We start from the raw sequence: 19,671 nt of genomic DNA on the forward strand, positions 1-19,671 counted from the left end.
AAGCTTGGGGGCACTTCCACAGCTCTGCCATCTCTGGCCACCTTCTGGATGCATTGGATGTTGTGAGCTTGGCATAGATGTTCCTCAAAGTATGCTGAACCAAATGTCAGTGCTTGCCTCCATATGGGCTGGTTGGTGTAATATAAGGGGTTAACATGGTGTCCCAATACATGCAAGATTGGATCCAGGCACCAGTTGACCTTGAACACAAGACGTTGCTAAGAGACTTCCTGTTATCTACTGAAGGGAGTCGGAGCCGAAACCGCATGGGAACAATGCCCAGTACTAAACAATGTGTTGGACGAGTGCCCAACGCGGACTCAGTGAACTCGGCAAGTAGCGCATATATAAGCCTGGAAAGTCCCCAGTTCGGGGAGTCTGCTCCGGGTTAAGCTAATCGCCGAGCGTGGGTCACGGGCGGCACCTCCGCAGAACTGACGGCTCCCAGTTCCAGTAATTCGTGGAGTAAGTATATAGCCAATTATGCCAGACCCGTTGTGAGTATCGGACCTGGTTTCTATCCTATGTAGGCTAGGTAGGAAACAAGCAAAATAAAATAATATTATCCTAGCAAGCTAGTCTCCTGTTCTTTGTTTCCGCATCAAACTACCCGCCTGCGAACCTGATCCTCATAATTTCTTAGAACATTTTGGCGTAGTCGGCAGGATCAATCGCAATTGAGGAGGGATTTTGATGCGAAACAATGTTTGGGAAAAGGAATAAGAAACCAGAAGGGCAGGCCGAGGCGGTTGCGGTCCCAGGATGGCAAGGGCCGTGGCATAGTGTAGCGGCCTGTTTGCGGAAGGGTGGGGGGCGACCGGAAAACTGGGAGGCCGAAGGCGTAGGAACCACCCCAGGGTCGCTGCTGTCCACCCTTGAGAAAATCCCGGTCCCCTCAAGGAACCCCTTGCCAGGGATCCAGAGGCGGATGTGGGCTTGTGCGGCGGCTTGTAAGCAGCAGTCTGACAGGCGTCAGAAGTTGGAGGCTGAAATAGCAACCCTTAAGCATGAGCAGGGGCTCAGTAGCGGGGATGCCTCCGTGTTAAGACAAGAAATTATAAAACTAAAGGCAGAAATAGCAGCACTAACGGAATTAGCGGGGCGGGCGATCACACATTTGTCGTCTAGTAAGCGGAAGAGTGAGCGAAAGCGCCCGCGCTCCGTGAACCCCACTCAAATAAGGGCGTTTGTGGCACAGCTAAATAATGGGGACGGCTGGGATATTGACCACTGGGACGGGAATATATGGGGGGACTCGGATGATCAGTACGAAGATGAGCTGCCACCCCAGGTGCGAGCGAATCCGGTCGTCCGGAGAAAACAGGTTCAGAGACGGCCTCCTGTTAGGTTTGAAGTGTTGTTGGATGATGAGGGAAATCCCCAACGAAACGAGCGAGGCGAGCCTATCCATCATGAGATCCCCCAGTTGCAACCTCCTCCGGAATTCTCCGAGTTAACGGAGGATTTTACTACGGAGGAAGTATTATACATTACTCAAAAGACCCGCCGAAATCCTGGGGAGCCCATTGAATTGTGGTTGGTGAGGCTTTTGGAAGAAGGAGGACAGCAAGTCCAGGTAGACTTTCAGGATGCGCCCAAATTTGGGGGATTGGCCAAAGATGCGGCAATAGACCTGGCATATAGACGACAGGCCAAAGATATGGTAGGGGAGAGGGGTACGGGGACTCTGTTCGGGATGTACGCCCGAGCGGTAGCAGAACAATACCCGTTCCCGTCTGACTGGCCACCCCTGGAAGGAATATGGACCACGATTAAGGAAGGAATACAAAGATTGACCCGGCTATGTGTACGGGATGCCTTGTTGTTAGGAGTCTTGGATGAGGTAGAAAATGTCAACGTGAGCAAACAAGCCAGGGATCACCTGGTAAAAACGGCTCCCCCACATTATAAGCCGTTACTACTTACCATAATGTTGAGTGGCAAAGGAGAAACGTTGGGGGAGGCTCGGAGTATGATGCGGGAGATGGGAGGACTGGGAGACTGGGGGGCGCAGGGCCGGGGTAATAATGGGACTAGGGAGGGACGTCGCTCGGAAACTCGAGGTGACTCTAGATCCAACCCCAATCAAGGAGCCAACCCCGGACCCTCCCGCCGAGCCCTATGGCAAGCGTTGATGCAAGCACAAGTCCCGGTTGCGGACGTTGATGGGAGACCCACGAGAGAGCTGCAGGAAATGTGTAAACGAAAGGGACTTAAAGTGTCCAGGGTAGAAACTGAGGCCCGTGAACCACGGGTGACGGCAGAGGAATTGGTAGAGCTACTAATACAGAAATGCCAGTTCAGGGAGGCGGGGAACGTTGCTTCAGATAGAGGGAAAACCCCCACCCGACCGCAATGGGAGTCCTCCGAGGAGGAGGAAGGAGAGGTGACAACCCCTTACAGGGAATGTTGCAAGGTAGACCGGCGCACTCGCAATGCGAATAAGAAGGGGAAGAATAAGAGAGGAAGGGGTGCTAAACGCCTGTACCCGGCGTTGTCAGAAGAGGACGAGTGGGAGGACCAATAGGGATTGGGCCAAGCCCCGAAGATTTGCCCACAAACGAGCCAATGGTCGGCCGATGACATCAGACCACATGTGGCGGTGACCATTTATTGGCGCAAATCTGTTCAGACGGTTATGGCTCTAGTGGACACTGGGGCGGAGGCCACCCTAATCCATGGAACTCCCCATAAGTTTAAAGGAACCCCAGTCACATTAGTGGGATTGGGAGGAAACTTAATAGAAGGAAAAATGGTGCAATTACCCTTAGGGATAGGGGCAATGCCGATCAGGACCCATTCGGTAATCATAACACCGGTCCGCGAGTGGATCCTAGGAATGGACGTGTTGGCAGGGCTAACCTTATACCTGCGACACGGCAAATTTGAATTTGGAACCTTAATCCATTGTCGCACGGTATTGGTGGGAAAAGTGAAAATGGACCCCTTTCCCATCCCAATAGCCGAAAAGGTGATCAGCCTGCGACAGTATAGAATTCCTGGTGGGCACAAAGAGATCTCCGCCACCATTAAGGAATATTTAGAAGCGGGGGTACTAAAAACGTGTTCGACTGCTTGGAATAACCCGTTGTGGCCGGTCCGTAAGGCTGATGGATCCTGGCGGATGACGGTGGACTATCGGCAATTGAACCGCCATACCCCTGCCCTGACGGCGGCGGTACCTGACGCCGTTACCATTATAGGACGAATACAACATCACCCTGGTACTTGGTACGGAGTGATCGATTTAGCTAATGCCTTTTTTACTATCCCAATCCCCGAAGATAGACAGGAACAGTTTGCCTTCACGTGGGAAGGTAGACAGTTCACATTCACACGGTTGCCTCAAGGCTATCTGCACAGCCCCACTATATGTCATAGGATAGTGGCGGAACATTTGGCAAGGTTCGAAGTGCCGGACCATGTAATGGTCTCCCACTACATTGACGATATAATGATACAAGGTAGTGGGCAGGCCCAGATACAAACACTGTTGGACGCATTAGTCCAACACATGAAGGGGTACGGATGGGAAATCAACCCGGCAAAGATACAAGGGCCTTCCCAGACTGTGAAGTTCCTGGGGATAATTTGGAATAAAGGGGAACGAGAAGTTACCGAGAAGGCCAGGGATAAAATTCAGGCCTTCGCAGTTCCTCACACGCAAAAGGACGTACAGCAATTTATCGGACTATTTGGCTTTTGGAGGCAACATATACCACATTTGGGACAGATACTGAGACCATTATACCAAATTACCAGGAAGAAGGCAGAGTTTGAATGGACTAACAACCATCAACTCGCCTTCGAGATGGCCAAACAAGCGATACAGCAGGCTGTATCCCTAGGAAAAATACAGTCAGGACCGGTCGAATTGCAGGTTTCGGCACAGGGAGACTATACAAATTGGAGTCTATGGCAAAAACAAGGACGCGTAAGGAAGCCGTTGGGGTTTTGGTCTCGTAAACTACCCCCGGCGGGGGGGAGGTACACCCCCTTTGAGAAACAACTGTTGTCCTGCTACTGGAGCTTGGTGGAAACCGAGGCCCTGACAGCGGGACACGAAGTAATTATGAGAACGGCTATACCCATTCTCCCGTGGGTAATGAGTGATCCCACTACACATAGGATAGGGACGGCCCAAGAAAGTAGTATCATCAAATGGAAATGGTATGTGTCAGAAAGGGTGAAGACTGGGCAAGGGATTACATTGGAAGAATTGGGAGAGGGTAAGAGCAGCCAGTGGGCCGAGCTCAAGGCGGTGCATATGGTAATCATGCAGGCCGGAATTATTGGGGTACACCTATTTTCCGATTCATGGTCAGTAGTTAACGGGATGACTCAGTGGATGCCCACATGGCAGGCCAATCAGTGGATGATCCAAAGTCGGGAAGTATGGGGTAGGCCGCTGTGGGAGGAAATTTGGGAGAAGGCCCAGCATTTAAGGATATTTATCACACACGTGGACGCCCACACGTCCCGAAATGACGCAGAAGCCCTCCATAACCGATATGTTGACGGCATAGTTCGAGCTATGGTAATACAGAGGGACACCTCGGTGGACCTAGCCAGATGGGCACACCAAAAGGCTGGGCATTGGGGGGTACAAGGGACTCTACAATGGGCCCGGGATCGGGGTATAGACCTGCTGGTAGACGATGTAAAAACCGCAGTGAATCAGTGTGAGCAATGCCAACACCAAAGACAGGGAGTGCCTCAGCATATGATGGGGCACATTCACCGAGGAGAAGGCCCCGGCCAAAGCTGGCAGATGGACTTCGTGGGCCCATTGCCCACGTCCCAGGGATGCAGGCACATTTGCACAGCAGTGGACACCATGTCTGGGGTCCTGGTGACCCATCCTTGTCGCCATAATAATCAGCAGGCAACCCTGCGATGTTTAGATATGATAGAACAATTCTATGGGATGCCTATGCAGGTCCAGAGCGACAACGGTTCGCACTTTACGGGAGGGCGGATAAAGCAATGGTGCAACGATAATCATGTCGAATGGATATACCATGTGCCGTATCATCCGCAAGCAGCAGGACTGATTGAACGGATGAATGGGATCTTGAAGTCCTCTCTTCGGAAGGCGGGGGGGGCGAATGATTTGACAAATTGGAAAAAGAACCTCATCCGAGTCGTAAAACAAATTAACAATCGTCCATTGGGGAATGGAGTTACACCCTTAAATAGGATGATAAAGGTATGTGACACGCCCGAGGCGCGTCCCATTAAAATGTGGAAATTCGATGCGGAAGCGGAACTGCCAGTCCGGGCCACCCCGGCATCAGCGGGGCTTGATTTGCGGGCCTTGACTACCCGGACGTTGGTGCCCCAAGTGCCAACGGCAGTTAAAACCGGCTTGGGATTAGTTTGCCCTTCCGGGACTTATGGACACATTCTCCCACGATCTGGGTTATCACTGAAAGGGATCGATGTCATGGGTGGAGTTATTGACGCAGACTATCAGGGAGAGATTGGGGTTATCCTAGTCAACATCACCACCGAGCCCTACGTGGTTAATAAGGGGGATAAGATCGCCCAATTGGTAATTAAACCTTGTGACATGTCCACTGTGGAGGAGACGGGGGCCCCTACGAAAATAACCGAACGGGGAACGGGAGGTTTCGGATCCACTGATGTAAAGGGGGCTAAAGTTTGGGTACGCCAGCCAAATGGCCCTCCAAAACCGGCAGAAATAATCGCCCAAGGGAAGGATAGTTTGGTGACAATAATGTATCCAGGGGACTCAGCCTGGCATAATGTGCCGGCAAACCAATGCTACCTCCGAGAAACATGAGCCCACGTCTTCTCGTCACCATAGATCCGGATCATGGCATGGTGGTGGGCCCTGAATGTGCTATGGACTGTTGGAATCCTGGGTCGGAGTATGTCAAGACCCGGGTCGGAAGAAACGAAACACAATGCTGGTGCTCTGGGACAGATCGTCAGCTGGGAAGCCAGTGACCAAGAGCGAAGGCAGGACAATTTTACGTGCCCCTCCGGACAACGATGTGACATTATGACTATCACCAGCAATTGCACGTTGTATCGATGCAAGGGCAGCTTTGAGGATGCAAACACAACAGTGGCCCCGGGCTGCGCACTGACCATTCACACCCGGGTGAATATGTGTTCCGAAGGACAGTGTCATGAGGGTGGTATTGAATGGACTATTATTACCGCCAACGACGAAATGAGGATTACCAATGGGACGCCAATCACTGGCAGAGGCCCAATGGACTGGTTAATCAGGGGAGAGTCTGGCATCCCAAAACATCAACCACCTTCCGACTGCCAGTCATACCCGAATGTAACCCTAAACGGCGACGACGGGCATGGTACGATACCTTGTTAGGAGGGGCAGGGACAGTAATGGGGATATCCAATGCTATAGACTCTGAAGTGACCCGTACTAAATTATCCAGTACGGGGCAAGCAACTGCACAAGGCCTGTACACTATTGGCCGATGGATGCCGTCGGCCATGATGACGCAGGAAGAGACTGCACGAATTTTGCTGCATTCCTTAAAATGGGAATTGGACGTGTGGGATTCGACTCAACGGCTGTTCCAAAATTTTACTGTACAGATGAACTGGACAATTTGCGGTATCCAAATGCTGCATGCACATTTGCAAAAAGAACGATTTTTACGAATAGTCACTTCGCCTAATGTTCAGGCCTGGCGAGGGGTGTGGAACGTATCTGAGAAATTATGGATGAACACCTATCCGGACAAAACATGGTGTAATGCAACGCTGTGTAAAGGACATTTTGCAACCTTGAATGTAACTGATTTTGTGACGGTGTGCCGATATTACGTATTGCCGGTCATTACATCTGATGGATATTACTTTCTCAAAACAAAAGGGAATTGGTTCAGTCCGGACACCAATCTTACCTATGACTTGTCCGCGTGTGAGCAGGCGGATCAAGGAAAGGCCTGTCTGTTGATGGATCGATATCGAGACCCGTGCCTTACAGAAGACACGGCTTTGTGTGAATGGATGATTGAGGCACCCCGAGATATGATGTGGCAGATTGGTCCCCATACGCTCTGTGTGGCCACTAGTCATGCCCATGCCTATCGATGGCGGTGGCAGAACCATACTTACCTATTGACCAATTACAGCGGAACGCAACACCTCACCACTATGCAGTGGCAGGTATGGCTGCACCCTTGGAGTATCTCGCTAGAGCGTTTTAAACAGGCCCTCGATCGCTCGGAAGAGCTAAAGCAGATATTGCGACAACATCAAATCAATGTTACCCGGGTGACTGTGTCCACCTTTATACATGGCCAAAAGGTAGTACACGCTGCTCATGTAGTAGAGGTGGAATCCGCCCATCACTGGTGGGATCTGTTCAATGGGCTGTCAACTACGGCACGACGTTCCCTATTTCCTCCGTTGTTCATTTTAATCGGAGTTTTAGTGATTCTGACCTGTTGTAATATACTGACCTGTACGTATGTTTGCCGTGTGCGGCAGCAACTGGAACAAAACATGTACATGTTATAACAATGTATTGCTTATTATTATGTATTTGTATAATCGTTACATGTATTGGGCCAATCAGTGGAATGTAATATAAGGGGTTAACATGGTGTCCCAATACATGCAAGATTGGATCCAGGCACCAGTTGACCTTGAACACAAGACGTTGCTAAGAGACTTCCTGTTATCTACTGAAGGGAGTCGGAGCCGAAACCGCATGGGAACAATGCCCAGTACTAAACAATGTGTTGGACGAGTGCCCAACGCGGACTCAGTGAACTCGGCAAGTAGCGCATATATAAGCCTGGAAAGTCCCCAGTTCGGGGAGTCTGCTCCGGGTTAAGCTAATCGCCGAGCGTGGGTCACGGGCGGCACCTCCGCAGAACTGACGGCTCCCAGTTCCAGTAACTCGTGGAGTAAGTATATAGCCAATTATGCCAGACCCGTTGTGAGTATCGGACCTGGTTTCTATCCTATGTAGGCTAGGTAGGAAACAAGCAAAATAAAATAATATTATCCTAGCAAGCTAGTCTCCTGTTCTTTGTTTCCGCATCAAACTACCCGCCTGCGAACCTGATCCTCATAATTTCTTAGAACAGTTGGCTGCCAAAGAAAATGGTCTGAAGCGCAGAGGTTGGGAAGAATCTGTTTTTAAGATGTCCTTGTGTCAATTGTACTGACCGCCTTGATGTTGTTTGCCCTGCGAAAGTTCCCCATAGAAGATCTGCTTGGGGATTCTGTAGTCACCCATGCAGGAGACATGGACTGCCCATCCAAGTTGAATTTTCTGTAGGGTGGGTTCCATGTTGTTGAGGCCAGCATGATTGAGGACATTGTTGCTTGTGATTTTGTCCTGCCATCAATTTCTCATGATGGACCTTAGGCTTCTTTAGAGGAAGCATTCCAGAGCTTCGATCTGGTGCCTGTAGCAAACCCAAGATTCTGCATCACAGAGCAGGGTGGTAAGGACAATTGCCTGGTAGAGTTTAATTTTAATCTTCAGCTTAATGCCACGTGTAGAGAGCAAATCAGGGTCTATATATGCTGTTAATAAACCTAACTAAAGCTTTTGACGGTGTGAGTTGATCTATTCTATGGCATTTGAGCCCCAAGCTAGGACGTCCAAACAAGTTTGTCTAAATCCTGCACCATATGCATGGTGGCATGGCTGGACACGTTTGTGCCTGTGACGAGATGTCCGATGCCTTTGCTATAACTAGCAACAAAGATATGTTGTGGCTCCCCAACTCTTCAATCTCTTCTTTGCTTCAATACTTAAGGAAGTCACCAGAGATAAGCCTGCAGGAATTAACATTAGATTTCATTCAGGAAAGCTCTTCAATTGCTTCAAACTGCGTGCTTCCACCAAAGTCACAGAGGCAATAAAGGGAGGGCTTCTGAATATGGATGTCTGTGCCCTAGCTGCTCACAACAAGGATGACATACAGATTATGGCAAACAAATTATTGAGTGCTGCCAAAAACTTTGAACACCAAATCAGTATTTCCAAGGCCAAGTTTATGTTTCAGCCAGCACCAGGCATATGCTCTGAAGCACCAGACATAACCGCTGATAGCACCAGTCTCAAAGTTGTAGAAAAGTTCTCAGACATTAGTACTGCACTGTCTAGGGATGCCACTTTATTTACATAATCAAGCCCTGGTCCTCAGAAGGCGGTGGGTGAAGGGTGTAAGCTGATTTGGGCCTAGATTTTTGCTCCTGGGTACAGGGCACAGAGTCGGGACATTTCCCAGATCTACAAATCTGACCCGGGAGAGTGCGGCCCGGAAAGTTGGACTTTTGTTCTGGGGTGGTGGGGTTTCTCTGGGAGTTGGGCCGGGTGACCCCGGAAGCAGTGCAGAGGATGCCGGGTGGGGAGGGAAGCTGGGCAGAAGGCCTGCCTCGGTGCACCAGCACTGTACCTAAACTTCAAAAAAAGAAAAACATAAAACAACTCTCCAGCCCTCACCACCAACACCCCCCTCCTCACCTCCCACAAACAATACTCATGCCACCTCATGCCCTGTAAGCCAAAAAGCTCACTACCTATGCTCCCCAACCTGGGTTGCCTAATTTCTGCTTATAATTTTATAATTGTATAAGTGTGTTTTTCTGATTCTCTGAAATGTGTTCTTTGTATATGATTCTATGATTTGTAGAGGGGAGACAGCAAAATTACAAAAGAGGCAGATTGCTAGTCCTTTAACGAGCTTTTGAAATTGCTGTGTCTTTGTGGGCTGTGATTCCTGTTTATTGCTTCAAGAGTGGCAGCTGATGAACGAATAGGCTGCATCCTGTCTCTTCCAAATAAATGGGATCACGAAACTAATTATTGATATACATTTGTGGTCATGTTGCAACTGAATTGATGAGTAACCCTGCACGTGGGACAGTTACTATGAGGTCAAGGTAAACAGGAGATGGAACTCAATTAAACGATATGGGTCACACTACCAAAGCTGATAAGAAGCATCTGTAGATATGGAAATTGACTTAAACTTTACGAAGTCTGTAGGACTTCTGAAAACAACATTTTCTCTTGATCTTACAAATCTTATCAGCGTAACTGCCCGTGACTATTGATGCTAAAGGTTACAACAAAGCCAGGAGTCAGCTTAAAAAGAGATCACGCAGCCTCGGGTATTGTGGTTGGGTAGGAGTGATTTGGTCAATCACTTGAAGACAAGGAGAGAAGGGACGACACAGAATGACCAGCTGGTGAAGTCCTCAGAGTAACTCAGAGATTCGGATATTGCAAGTGTAACTTTTCTACGAACTGTGATTCACAATAAACATTCCCATGCTTAGTGGAAATAAATTGACTCTGATCTAAGTGTGTCTCATCCATACTGGTCCAGAGTAAGGCTCTAAACTTCAAAGTAAGATTTTCACATCCTACACCCCCACCCCCATGGCCCCACATACCCTCTATCGCAATCTATGCCCCTCAGCCCATCCCCCATTCTCTCATACCCTCCATGCCAACCTATAGCCCTTACCCATCTCCCATGGCCCTTTATGCCAAATTAGTGCCAACCATGCCACCTACCCACCACCCTTTGCCCTTACATATGCCATGCCAACTCACCATTGTCTTGGGCAGTCCTCAGGACACATGCCGAGATTAAATAAAGTTCCAAGTGACTATTACAGACTTTATTTATAAGAAACCACATTCATAAAAACCAATGTACTACATTTACATTCCTTCAACTACATTATCCCTTATAGCAACAAACATTTCATTCAATTGCATAATCCCTTAGAAAAAAGAACATTAGAATTTATAGTCCCATTTCAAAGAGCTCAAAAACCACTTGGAGCTGTCAATCAAACCATGAAATGGCAGAAACCCTATTGTGATAATGGATGATGTGGATGATACAAAGCTTGGGAGTGTTGTAAACTGAGAGGAGGGCAGTGTAGAACTTCAAAAGGACATAGACAAGTTGGTGGATTGGGCAAATGAAGTTCAATGCAGGGAAGTGTGAGGTGATGTATTTTTGTAGGAAGAACATGAACAGACAATATAAAATAAGGAGTGAAATTTTGAAGGGGGGGGCAAGGGCAGAAAGACGTGAGTATATATGTGCATAGATCATAGAAGGTGGCAGGACAGATGGAGAGAGCAGTTAATAAAGCATATAGTATCCTGGGCTTTATTAATAAGGGCAGAGAGTACAAGAGCAAGGAGGTTATGCTGAATTTATATAAGATACTCATTAGACCTCAGCTGGAGTATTGCGTACAGTTCTGGGTGACACATTATAGGGAGGATATAAACACATTGGAGAGAGTGCAGAAGAGGTTTACAAGAATGGTTCCAGGGATGAGAAACTTCAGTTATGAAGATAGGTTGGAGAGGTTGAGACCGTTCTCTTCGGAAGAAGGCGGCTAAGAAGAGATTTGATAGAGATGTTCAAAATCATGGGGGGGGCTGGACAGAGTAGGTAGGGAGAATTTGTTACCACTTGTAAAAGGATCAAGAATGAGAGGGCACAGATTTAAAGTGATTTGCAAAAGAAGCAAATGTGATGTGAAAAAAAACTTTTTCATACGACGAGTGGTTCAGGTCTGAAATGCACTGCCTGGAAGTGTGGTGGAGGCAGGTTCAATTGAGGCATTCAAGAAGGCGCTAGATGATTATTTGAATAGAAACAATGTGCAGGGGTACGGGGAAAAGGCAGGGCAATGGCACTTGGTCACAATGCTCATGTGGAGAGCCGGTACAGACATGATGAGCTGAACGGCCTCCTTCTGTGCTGTTAAAATTCTGTGAATCTGTGATTCTATGAATGTTGTAAAATTAGTCATGCAACACTAAACCAGTAATGGCAACGCTAAGGCTTATGTCAATAGACAGAATAAAATACCAAGGAATCATTTTTTTTAAACTCTGAAAAAATCCTGGCTGGAGTGTTTAAGGGCAGGAGTTTTAAATACCTTGAAAGCTCCTCTTGACAGTTCATCTTGACACTTTTGACAGCTGTTTTTGACAATTCCAATGAACTTCGTAGTTCCAATGAGTTTATACACTTTTTACCCAATTCATGCCTACTTTTAGAAATCCCAAAGGACACCTGACCTCCCTTAAAGGTGTCTCAGCACCATATCCAAAGGATACCCTACCTTTCCAAAAGAGTACCCTGGCTATCTAAACAATTCCACAAAGTTCAGACCTGCTCCTACCAGATCTAATCTGTGCATATCAGGTTTCAGACATGTCTCACACCAAAATCACACGACTGGAGGCAGCTGCTGATTTCTATGGGCAGCTGCCTCCCCAAAACATGCATGGGCAAATCCCAGGCCCATTGCCGCCCCTGCAAAGACAATTGGTCCCTTGTTCATGGGCAAGACTTCCAGCCTTAGGCCTTTTCCACCAATTTCACCGCAACAGAGGCTCTCCATCAAGGCAAAAATCCAGGCTTCATCTTAAATAGAGGCAGTATTTTTGGTACATTGTGCTAAGATTACTGCAGAGATGAACATTGTGTTAGCTGTGTAATGAACTGAGGGAGGGTAATATCCAAAGATTAATAACAATTCATTAAATTGCAGACTTCCATGTTAGCAGGTGAAGGAAATTGCTTTTGTGACCTATGCAAGTCCTGACTTTGCTGTTTCACATTATCATTTATCAGAGAAAGGCAATTAAAAAAAAACACACCTATGCAAGTTGTGACTTTATTGTTTCACACTATCATCTATCAGATAAAGACAATTAATAAAAAATAAGAACGTGTGCCATTCAGCCTTCAAGCCTGTTCTGTCATTCAATTAAATCATGCCTGATCTGCATCTTAACTCTATCTACTGGCCTTCATTTCATAACGCTTAAAACATTTGCCTAACCAAAATCAATAATTCTCAGTATTGAGACTTTCAATTGACCTCCGCTCAACAGCTTTTTGGGCAGGGAGTTCCAGACTTCCAACTACCCTAATCATTAGCAGTGTAAACAGTAGAAGGAGAGAAACACACATCAGGGAGAGGCAGAACAGACACCTTTATGAACTAGGTTAACATATTTTTTGCTGCTTTCACTGTGTTGAGATCTAAAGCAGGAAGTGAGTGTTTGAATGTATTCACGTCAAAGAGCTGTGGTGATAACGGGTTGCTGATGATGCACCCTAGTTCTCTGGCGAGTGTTATCTGGTAAAATGGCCTCCACTCTGTGGTATTCGGTACAATGCAGGTTATATCGATTTCTTTAGCTGCAAATTTCATAATCTAAACGAATCTGTGTTTCTTTCAGTTTTGAGATTCTGTGAATGTTGCAGATAATGTGCTAAGGAACACATGAATGAATGATCACTTCAACTGTGTGAAAATATCTTTCAGCAGCAATCAGTCCCTGCATAAGCAACCAAAGAACACATAATAAAAACAGAAAATACCAGAAATTTTCAGCAGGTCTGACAGCATCGGTGGAGAAAAACAGACCTAGAATGTTAACTTTGTTTCTTTCTCCACAGATGCTGTCAGACCTGCTGAATATTTCCAGCATTTTCTCTTTTTATTTCAGATTTCCAGTACGTCGCTGTTTTCAGGTCCGTTTTCAGGTTAAGCAGTCTGCATATGTGCATATCAAGGGAAGTTGCAGAAAATTGTATCTAATAGGATTATGTGAATACAAAGTCTTTTCAGCATTGATGCTTACAGAAAGCTATTGATCAATGAATCAGACTATACAATCCTCTTGTAAATTGACACATAAATCAGGTCCTGCCCCAAATTCCATCCCATTCAGGGCAGAATTAAACGGCTGCCCCACCACTGGGAAAGTTGGCGGGTAGTTCACCCCAGCTCCAGACGGCTGCCCTGCAGCCATTTACCACTGAAGCAAGGGGTGGTGGGGGACGGGATGCAAAGACTTTGGTAGGCAGGGGCCCAGATTGATGAAGGGGGACCCTGTCAAAGAGGCACCCTCCTCTTTCCTGCCTGAAGCCTAAATAGGCTAACCTGCCCGGCTTCTACCCCCTCCTCCCGCCACTGCTGGAAAATTGCAGCTGGGGTGGAAAGTGACCCTGAAAGTGGTGGGGCAGCCGTTTAATTATGCCCTGAGTATTTTTGTTAAACAGTCGCTTGCTTGTTAGTACAGAACTTGAATATTGCTGAAAAGAGGGGCATGTTGATGAAGCTTTTCACCTTGCACTCATCAGGACAAATGCAAGAATGCCAAATTTCAAACAATCACAACAACTTATACAACAGAAAAAAGGGTGCTGAGTGGTCAGCAAGTCAACTCTGATTGGCTGAGACATTGCCATGGAGAAACCAATGGGGAACTATAGACTCCCCAAGTACCTGTGTAAGTCAAAAAAGGTGCAAGGATGGAACATATTCCTTTTGTTTGTAGAGAACCGGTCCCTGTTTATGAACGTATGTCACTTCCAGCAAGAGTGAGTGAGCCACATTATAAGCTCAACTGATTATCTTAAATTGGTTGTTAGTGTAACTATTTGCACACTCAAGATTATTCAGCAAGTGCTGCCCAATTGCGGAATCACATCTAACAGTAGATGTTTTATTTTGGGTTTTCCAAGTGCGAGGTGGTTGAATACAGTCTCTACTCTGCATATTATCAAAAACCAAAGGAACATGCTGTTTGATTCAATCAAACAACCACTGGGGCACACAGCCTACATACCTGGCATTATGGTATTTTTTGTTTATTCTTGACAAAATATTAGCAGCAAAAAAAATCAAAAAACACTCAATAATAGTTTCATGAAACTTCACCTTTTTTCAAACTCCAATACAGGTAACTTAAATACAGCAATCGAAGGAACAGCGGTGACATCTGGAATTCCCACAAGATGAACTGAGGAGATTTATGATTTCAGCACCCACCTCATGTATATGTGGCTAAAGAACTCAGGTACTGATACTGGTATAAAAACATGGTGGCGTTGTGTGGTAGCATGCAGTTTCACCCCATGAGTTATCATTCCTGGCCATGCGCTGAGGGGATAGTGGCAAGCAGAACCGCCACAACAGGGATCGATGGAAAATTAGAGAAATAATCCTGAGAATCCGTTATGGAGCTCCTGACCCAGGCCAAGACTGCAGTGGCGGGGCCACAGGGAGTGAGTCTTCCTGCCTTTTTGACTGGGCAAATGTGTATGGACGTAGAGAGAAAGTCATAAACCATAGTAGGGATGTATTTTACTGACTGAAACTGTCGGGTTGTGATTCCAAATCAGAGCAATTCCATCATCTTTATATTTTGACGGTTACAGAATGCCTCAGATTGCAAGCTTGTCATGTCAATAACAGAAAGCATTTTCATTATTGATAAAAGTTGCACACCTGACCTTCCTCAAAGCTATCAGCCCAGGGCTTCCAGTTTCTGGATGGTCGGAAGATGTACTACAGGACCTTTCGGAAATCCCAACGCAAGGACTCTGCGGGAACTGCCCAGGAAGTTTCAACTTCCAATGGGAAATTCCCCTGCTCCCCAGGATCCTCTGAAAATGTCTTCAACTCTTAGTTAGAGTCAGAGACTTTGGAGGGTTCTGACATTACCTGAATTGTTACTCAGGAAATGTTAGACTGAAAAGAAACCAGGTCTAACTTCTGGGTAACTATACAATTGACACCCACTCCTCCTGATCCTCCAACTGACCCCACCGTACTCGACCTCACCACTCTACCCTCTCCACGCCATCCTACCCAGTTACCTCATTCACACTCATCCGCTAACACAGTGAAAAGCTATTTACAGCAAACTACAGCAGCTAATGCCATAAAAAAGACTTGGCTTCTCCTGATGATCTGCCCCTGATGGAGGACGACTCCAAAAACAGGTACTCTCTGCATTTTTGAGGAGGCCCGATTCAGTATTCTGGGCCAGAAACGCAGAGCTCCAACATTGTGTAAGGAAATAGGAGTAAAGTGGCAATCTGATGGAAGATTCTGCCCATCATTTCTTATTCATAAACTTTGCGTAATCTGGATAGACTGGCAAACAGACTGTGGAGCTTTTCATAATCCATTCTTGAAATGCATAATATGAAAACTCCCACGCAGAGGTATGTTGCAAAACACTTTTGATCAATTGAAAATTGGCAAGAGGTTAGCTGGAGAGATTTTGAATTCGAAATTCAGAAATGGCACAATTTGCTGGCTGCATTATTTCAGTTACATATTAATAATCATTCTCATGCGTTACACATTTATTCTAGAAACTGTTCTTTAACTTTTTTTTCATGGTACAAACATACATACTTCTTGATATATAGTATGGTGCTGTTCTATTAGTAATAAATACCAAAAGCCTCAAATACAGTCAAAAATTGTGGTAACAATTTTAATAATCCGATTTCCAGAATTAGAGGGGCAGTAATGAATCAAAATTGGTCCAAATCAGCCAAATTTAAATTTATAAGACACAAGTGCATCTTTTACATTTAAAAAAATGATAATTATTACAACAGCTCAGTTAGTAAAGATTCAGAATCTCAAATTCAATTCATAGTCTGTGCTAAGTTTGTTTACCTCAGCCATGGAAGACATTAGGATACTAATGATAAGTGATCTCAGCTGAATGAAGAGAAAGATTTGGGAGTGTCACCCCTGACAGAAATGAATAGCACAGAGGAACCTTGCAGAGTATATGTCAGTCAGGAACGCATAGGAGACACAATGTGTTGAACAAATCATCAGATACAATGGATGTAACCTTACCAAAAGCAGGTACACAGGCATGCTAAGGGAGCTTAGGCTCTGCAGGGAGCTCCAGATCAATAAACCTGTCTCCGAATCAAGATCCTGGAACTCCCTTCCTAACAGCATTGTGGGTGTTCCTACAACACATAGACAGCAGCAGTTCAAGGCGGCAGCTCACCACCACATTCTCAAGCGCAATTAGGGTTGGCAATAAATCCTGGTCTAGCCAGTGATGCCCACATCCCATAAATGAATAGAAAAAAAAAGTCATTTGCACAGCATTACTAGTGGCAGTGAAGATCCTCACTGTCCTGAACTTTGATGCAATGGTGTAATTCTAGGAATGCACAAGGGAATCACATGAATCAGGTGCTTCACCGTCCACTATTTCATTATGGAAATAGCTGAAGCCCATTTCTGGCATGAACTCACCAACATACACTTCAGCAGACGAAGTTGAGGTTTCTCCAAAATGCTGACTTGTCCAAGGTACAGGGCATCATATGCATGTAGCCATCTGTGCCCTTACTAGCAGTCCAATGAGAAACCTAAATAGGAAAGCTATTATTCCATCAACCTGCTAGTAATATGTGTAACGTCTGCCAGAAGATATTGCATATCACCGCATGGGCTACTCATGATGTTTTCATGGTGAAGCAATTGAACGTGAAGCTCTTTGAAGGAGAAGGAAGGACGGGCAGATGGTTTCCGTGAGAATGGGGCTACATTCTTGCTGATGACGGTTTTGCAAAACTCCCGACCTAAAATCCAGTTCCTCATCATAGTCAACTTCGAGTTGATACAACCTGTGCACCAATGGCATGTTTTTTGCTTCCCAAATATGCTAAGGAGCACCTTCGCCAGGCCAGAAAATCTCATCCCGCCTCTCCAGTCCACAGTCAACCAAAATGCCATTGTCACTGAAATGAGCTTTACGTACCAACTTTGCAGAGTTTTTGCTCGGAAATGTTAATTATTTCAAGTTTTAAAAACTTCACAACTGAATTATTCTCATCATTTTGACCAGTTCAATGATTTGTTAGCTGCTTGCTAAGTATTAAAAGATCATTAATTCATGCGCATCATGACTGGTTAATTTTCTCTAGTTTCCGCCAGCAAAATTGTTTTGCATAAATAGTTCAGGACAGATTATTAAAGTTTATTTTAAAAAGATATTGAAAAAGAGAGGAAAAGTAACCTCAGAAAAATCAAAAGAGATGAAATCACTGTGCGTTATGCAAATCATTGTCTCTTCAAGTTATTGTTCCGTGCAGATTTAATCATCCCAGCCTTCTCTGCCATTAGCTTAAAAGCAATTCTTTTTGCCCCAGTAATCTGTGCTTACTGTTACAAAAAGTAACATTCAATTTTCAATTAAAGCTTGGAAATATTGCTGTACTAAGGGAATCAGATATCCTATTTAAATATCTCTACACCACTTTTTACCAAGAGTGGCTGGGCATGGGTCAGAGCCAACAGGCGGAATCTCAGAGGCAACGAGGGCCTCAGCCACTGGCTAGAGAGCCGGCGAGAGACCCACATCACCTCTTTTCAGGAAGGCTCACCACACCTCATTTCACTCTGCCATTTAATAGTCCAGTGTTGGGCCTTCCCTGGGTTCAAGGGACCCGGGGCGGAAGTCCTGCCCGCCGAAAGCTGCCCACCAATCAGAGGTTGGCAAGCATTACTGAATGACAGCATCACCAGGGAGGCCGTGGCTGCTGGTACAACATTCACCTGAGGCCTAGCATCATCCCTGGACCCAGATCAGAGGTGAGTGATGGTGGGAGAGGGAGGGCTCTGTGGTCTGGCAGTCACAGGGGGAAGAGCTGCTGGCAGCAATGGTAGGAGGTAGCTTTCAGCAGGCACCCCCCCTTCCCGATGCTGGGTCCCTTGATCAGGCATTAAATTCCTTTGAGAGAATGCCCGCACCCACCCCCAACCCCGGCCAAATTCCCCCACCCAACCCTAAGGAGCCTGCAAACAACCTGACATGGTGCACCTGTGGTGCTCCCTGGCTGGTGAGGCCCCCACCCACCACTGGGTTAATACCAGCAGTAGTGGGCTAAGGCCCTTAAGTGGGCATTAATTGGCCACTCAAGGGCCTCAATTGGCAGCAGGGCAGGAAGGACGACCCATAGACCTTCCCGCCAAGGACTGAATCGAAGTTGATGCCAGGAAGGTGGCGAGCTCCCCACTCGCCACACTTCCATCTGATTAACTGCCCCACCATCACCAAACTTGCCATGGGGCACAAGGTGCCGCCCTACAATTCTGTGTGTTCCAAGTCCCTAATCCAGGCTAGGGACACTCAGGGGAATCTTTAACCTTGCCACCGGGGTGGTAGAGCTGATCGGCTGCTAGCCAGCGGAAAAATTGAAAATGAAAACCAGGATATTCTATAATGGGTGGGCAATCCGCTCTGCCAATTTACCACCCAAGCAGTGATGGTGAAAAGTTACCCGCATTGAATGGATACCAGGCATTTCTTGCATAGGGAAAGAAAAGCAAACAGAGGCATTTCTACACTTCCTTGTGGCTTCACAGGGCACTATTGATGGAAACCTTGATGTATGTTACAGGTCTATCTGCCCTACCGAGGATGGTGCAACATGTATAGCACATAAGCAAAGGTAAAGGGGAAGAATATCATTTTGAAATAGGATGTCTTACCCTCAGCTTCCGCAATTAACACATCTTCACAGGTCTTTAATCTGGTTATTGTGTAATGCAGTCATATTTTTATATGGTACTTTTTAAATTTTACATTTACAGACCATGGAATGACCTCAGACAATACGAACATACATACAAACATATGAAATAGGAGCAGAAGTAGGCCATTCGGCCCCTCAAGCCTGCTCTGCCATTCAATAAGACCATGGCCGATTTGTTTGTGTTTTGAGTTCCCCAATAACCTTTGATTCCCCTGCCTAACAAGAATCTAGCTACTTCTGCCTTAAAAATATTCAGTGATCCTGCCTCCACCACCTG

The 19,671-nt window shown here is 46.3% G+C and overlaps 2 protein-coding genes across 2 annotated transcripts in view; one reads left to right on the forward strand and one right to left on the reverse strand.

The window, feature by feature from the left end:
- ryr2a (ryanodine receptor 2a (cardiac)) overlaps positions 1-19,671 on the reverse strand; it is an 806,696-nt gene that overhangs the window by 639,394 nt on the left and 147,631 nt on the right. The gene's annotated exons all lie outside the window — the stretch shown is intronic.
- LOC121291617 lies at positions 262-17,751 on the forward strand. Its single transcript, XM_041213064.1, has 3 exons — positions 262-465; positions 5,831-7,919; positions 14,771-17,751. The coding sequence occupies exon 2, from the start codon at positions 6,175-6,177 to the stop codon at positions 7,525-7,527; it is 1,353 nt and encodes a 450-aa protein (XP_041068998.1). The 5' UTR covers positions 262-465; positions 5,831-6,174; the 3' UTR covers positions 7,528-7,919; positions 14,771-17,751.

This window comes from Carcharodon carcharias, chromosome 2 (genome assembly GCF_017639515.1).
Source record: "Carcharodon carcharias isolate sCarCar2 chromosome 2, sCarCar2.pri, whole genome shotgun sequence".
Classification (NCBI taxonomy): domain Eukaryota; kingdom Metazoa; phylum Chordata; class Chondrichthyes; order Lamniformes; family Lamnidae; genus Carcharodon; species Carcharodon carcharias.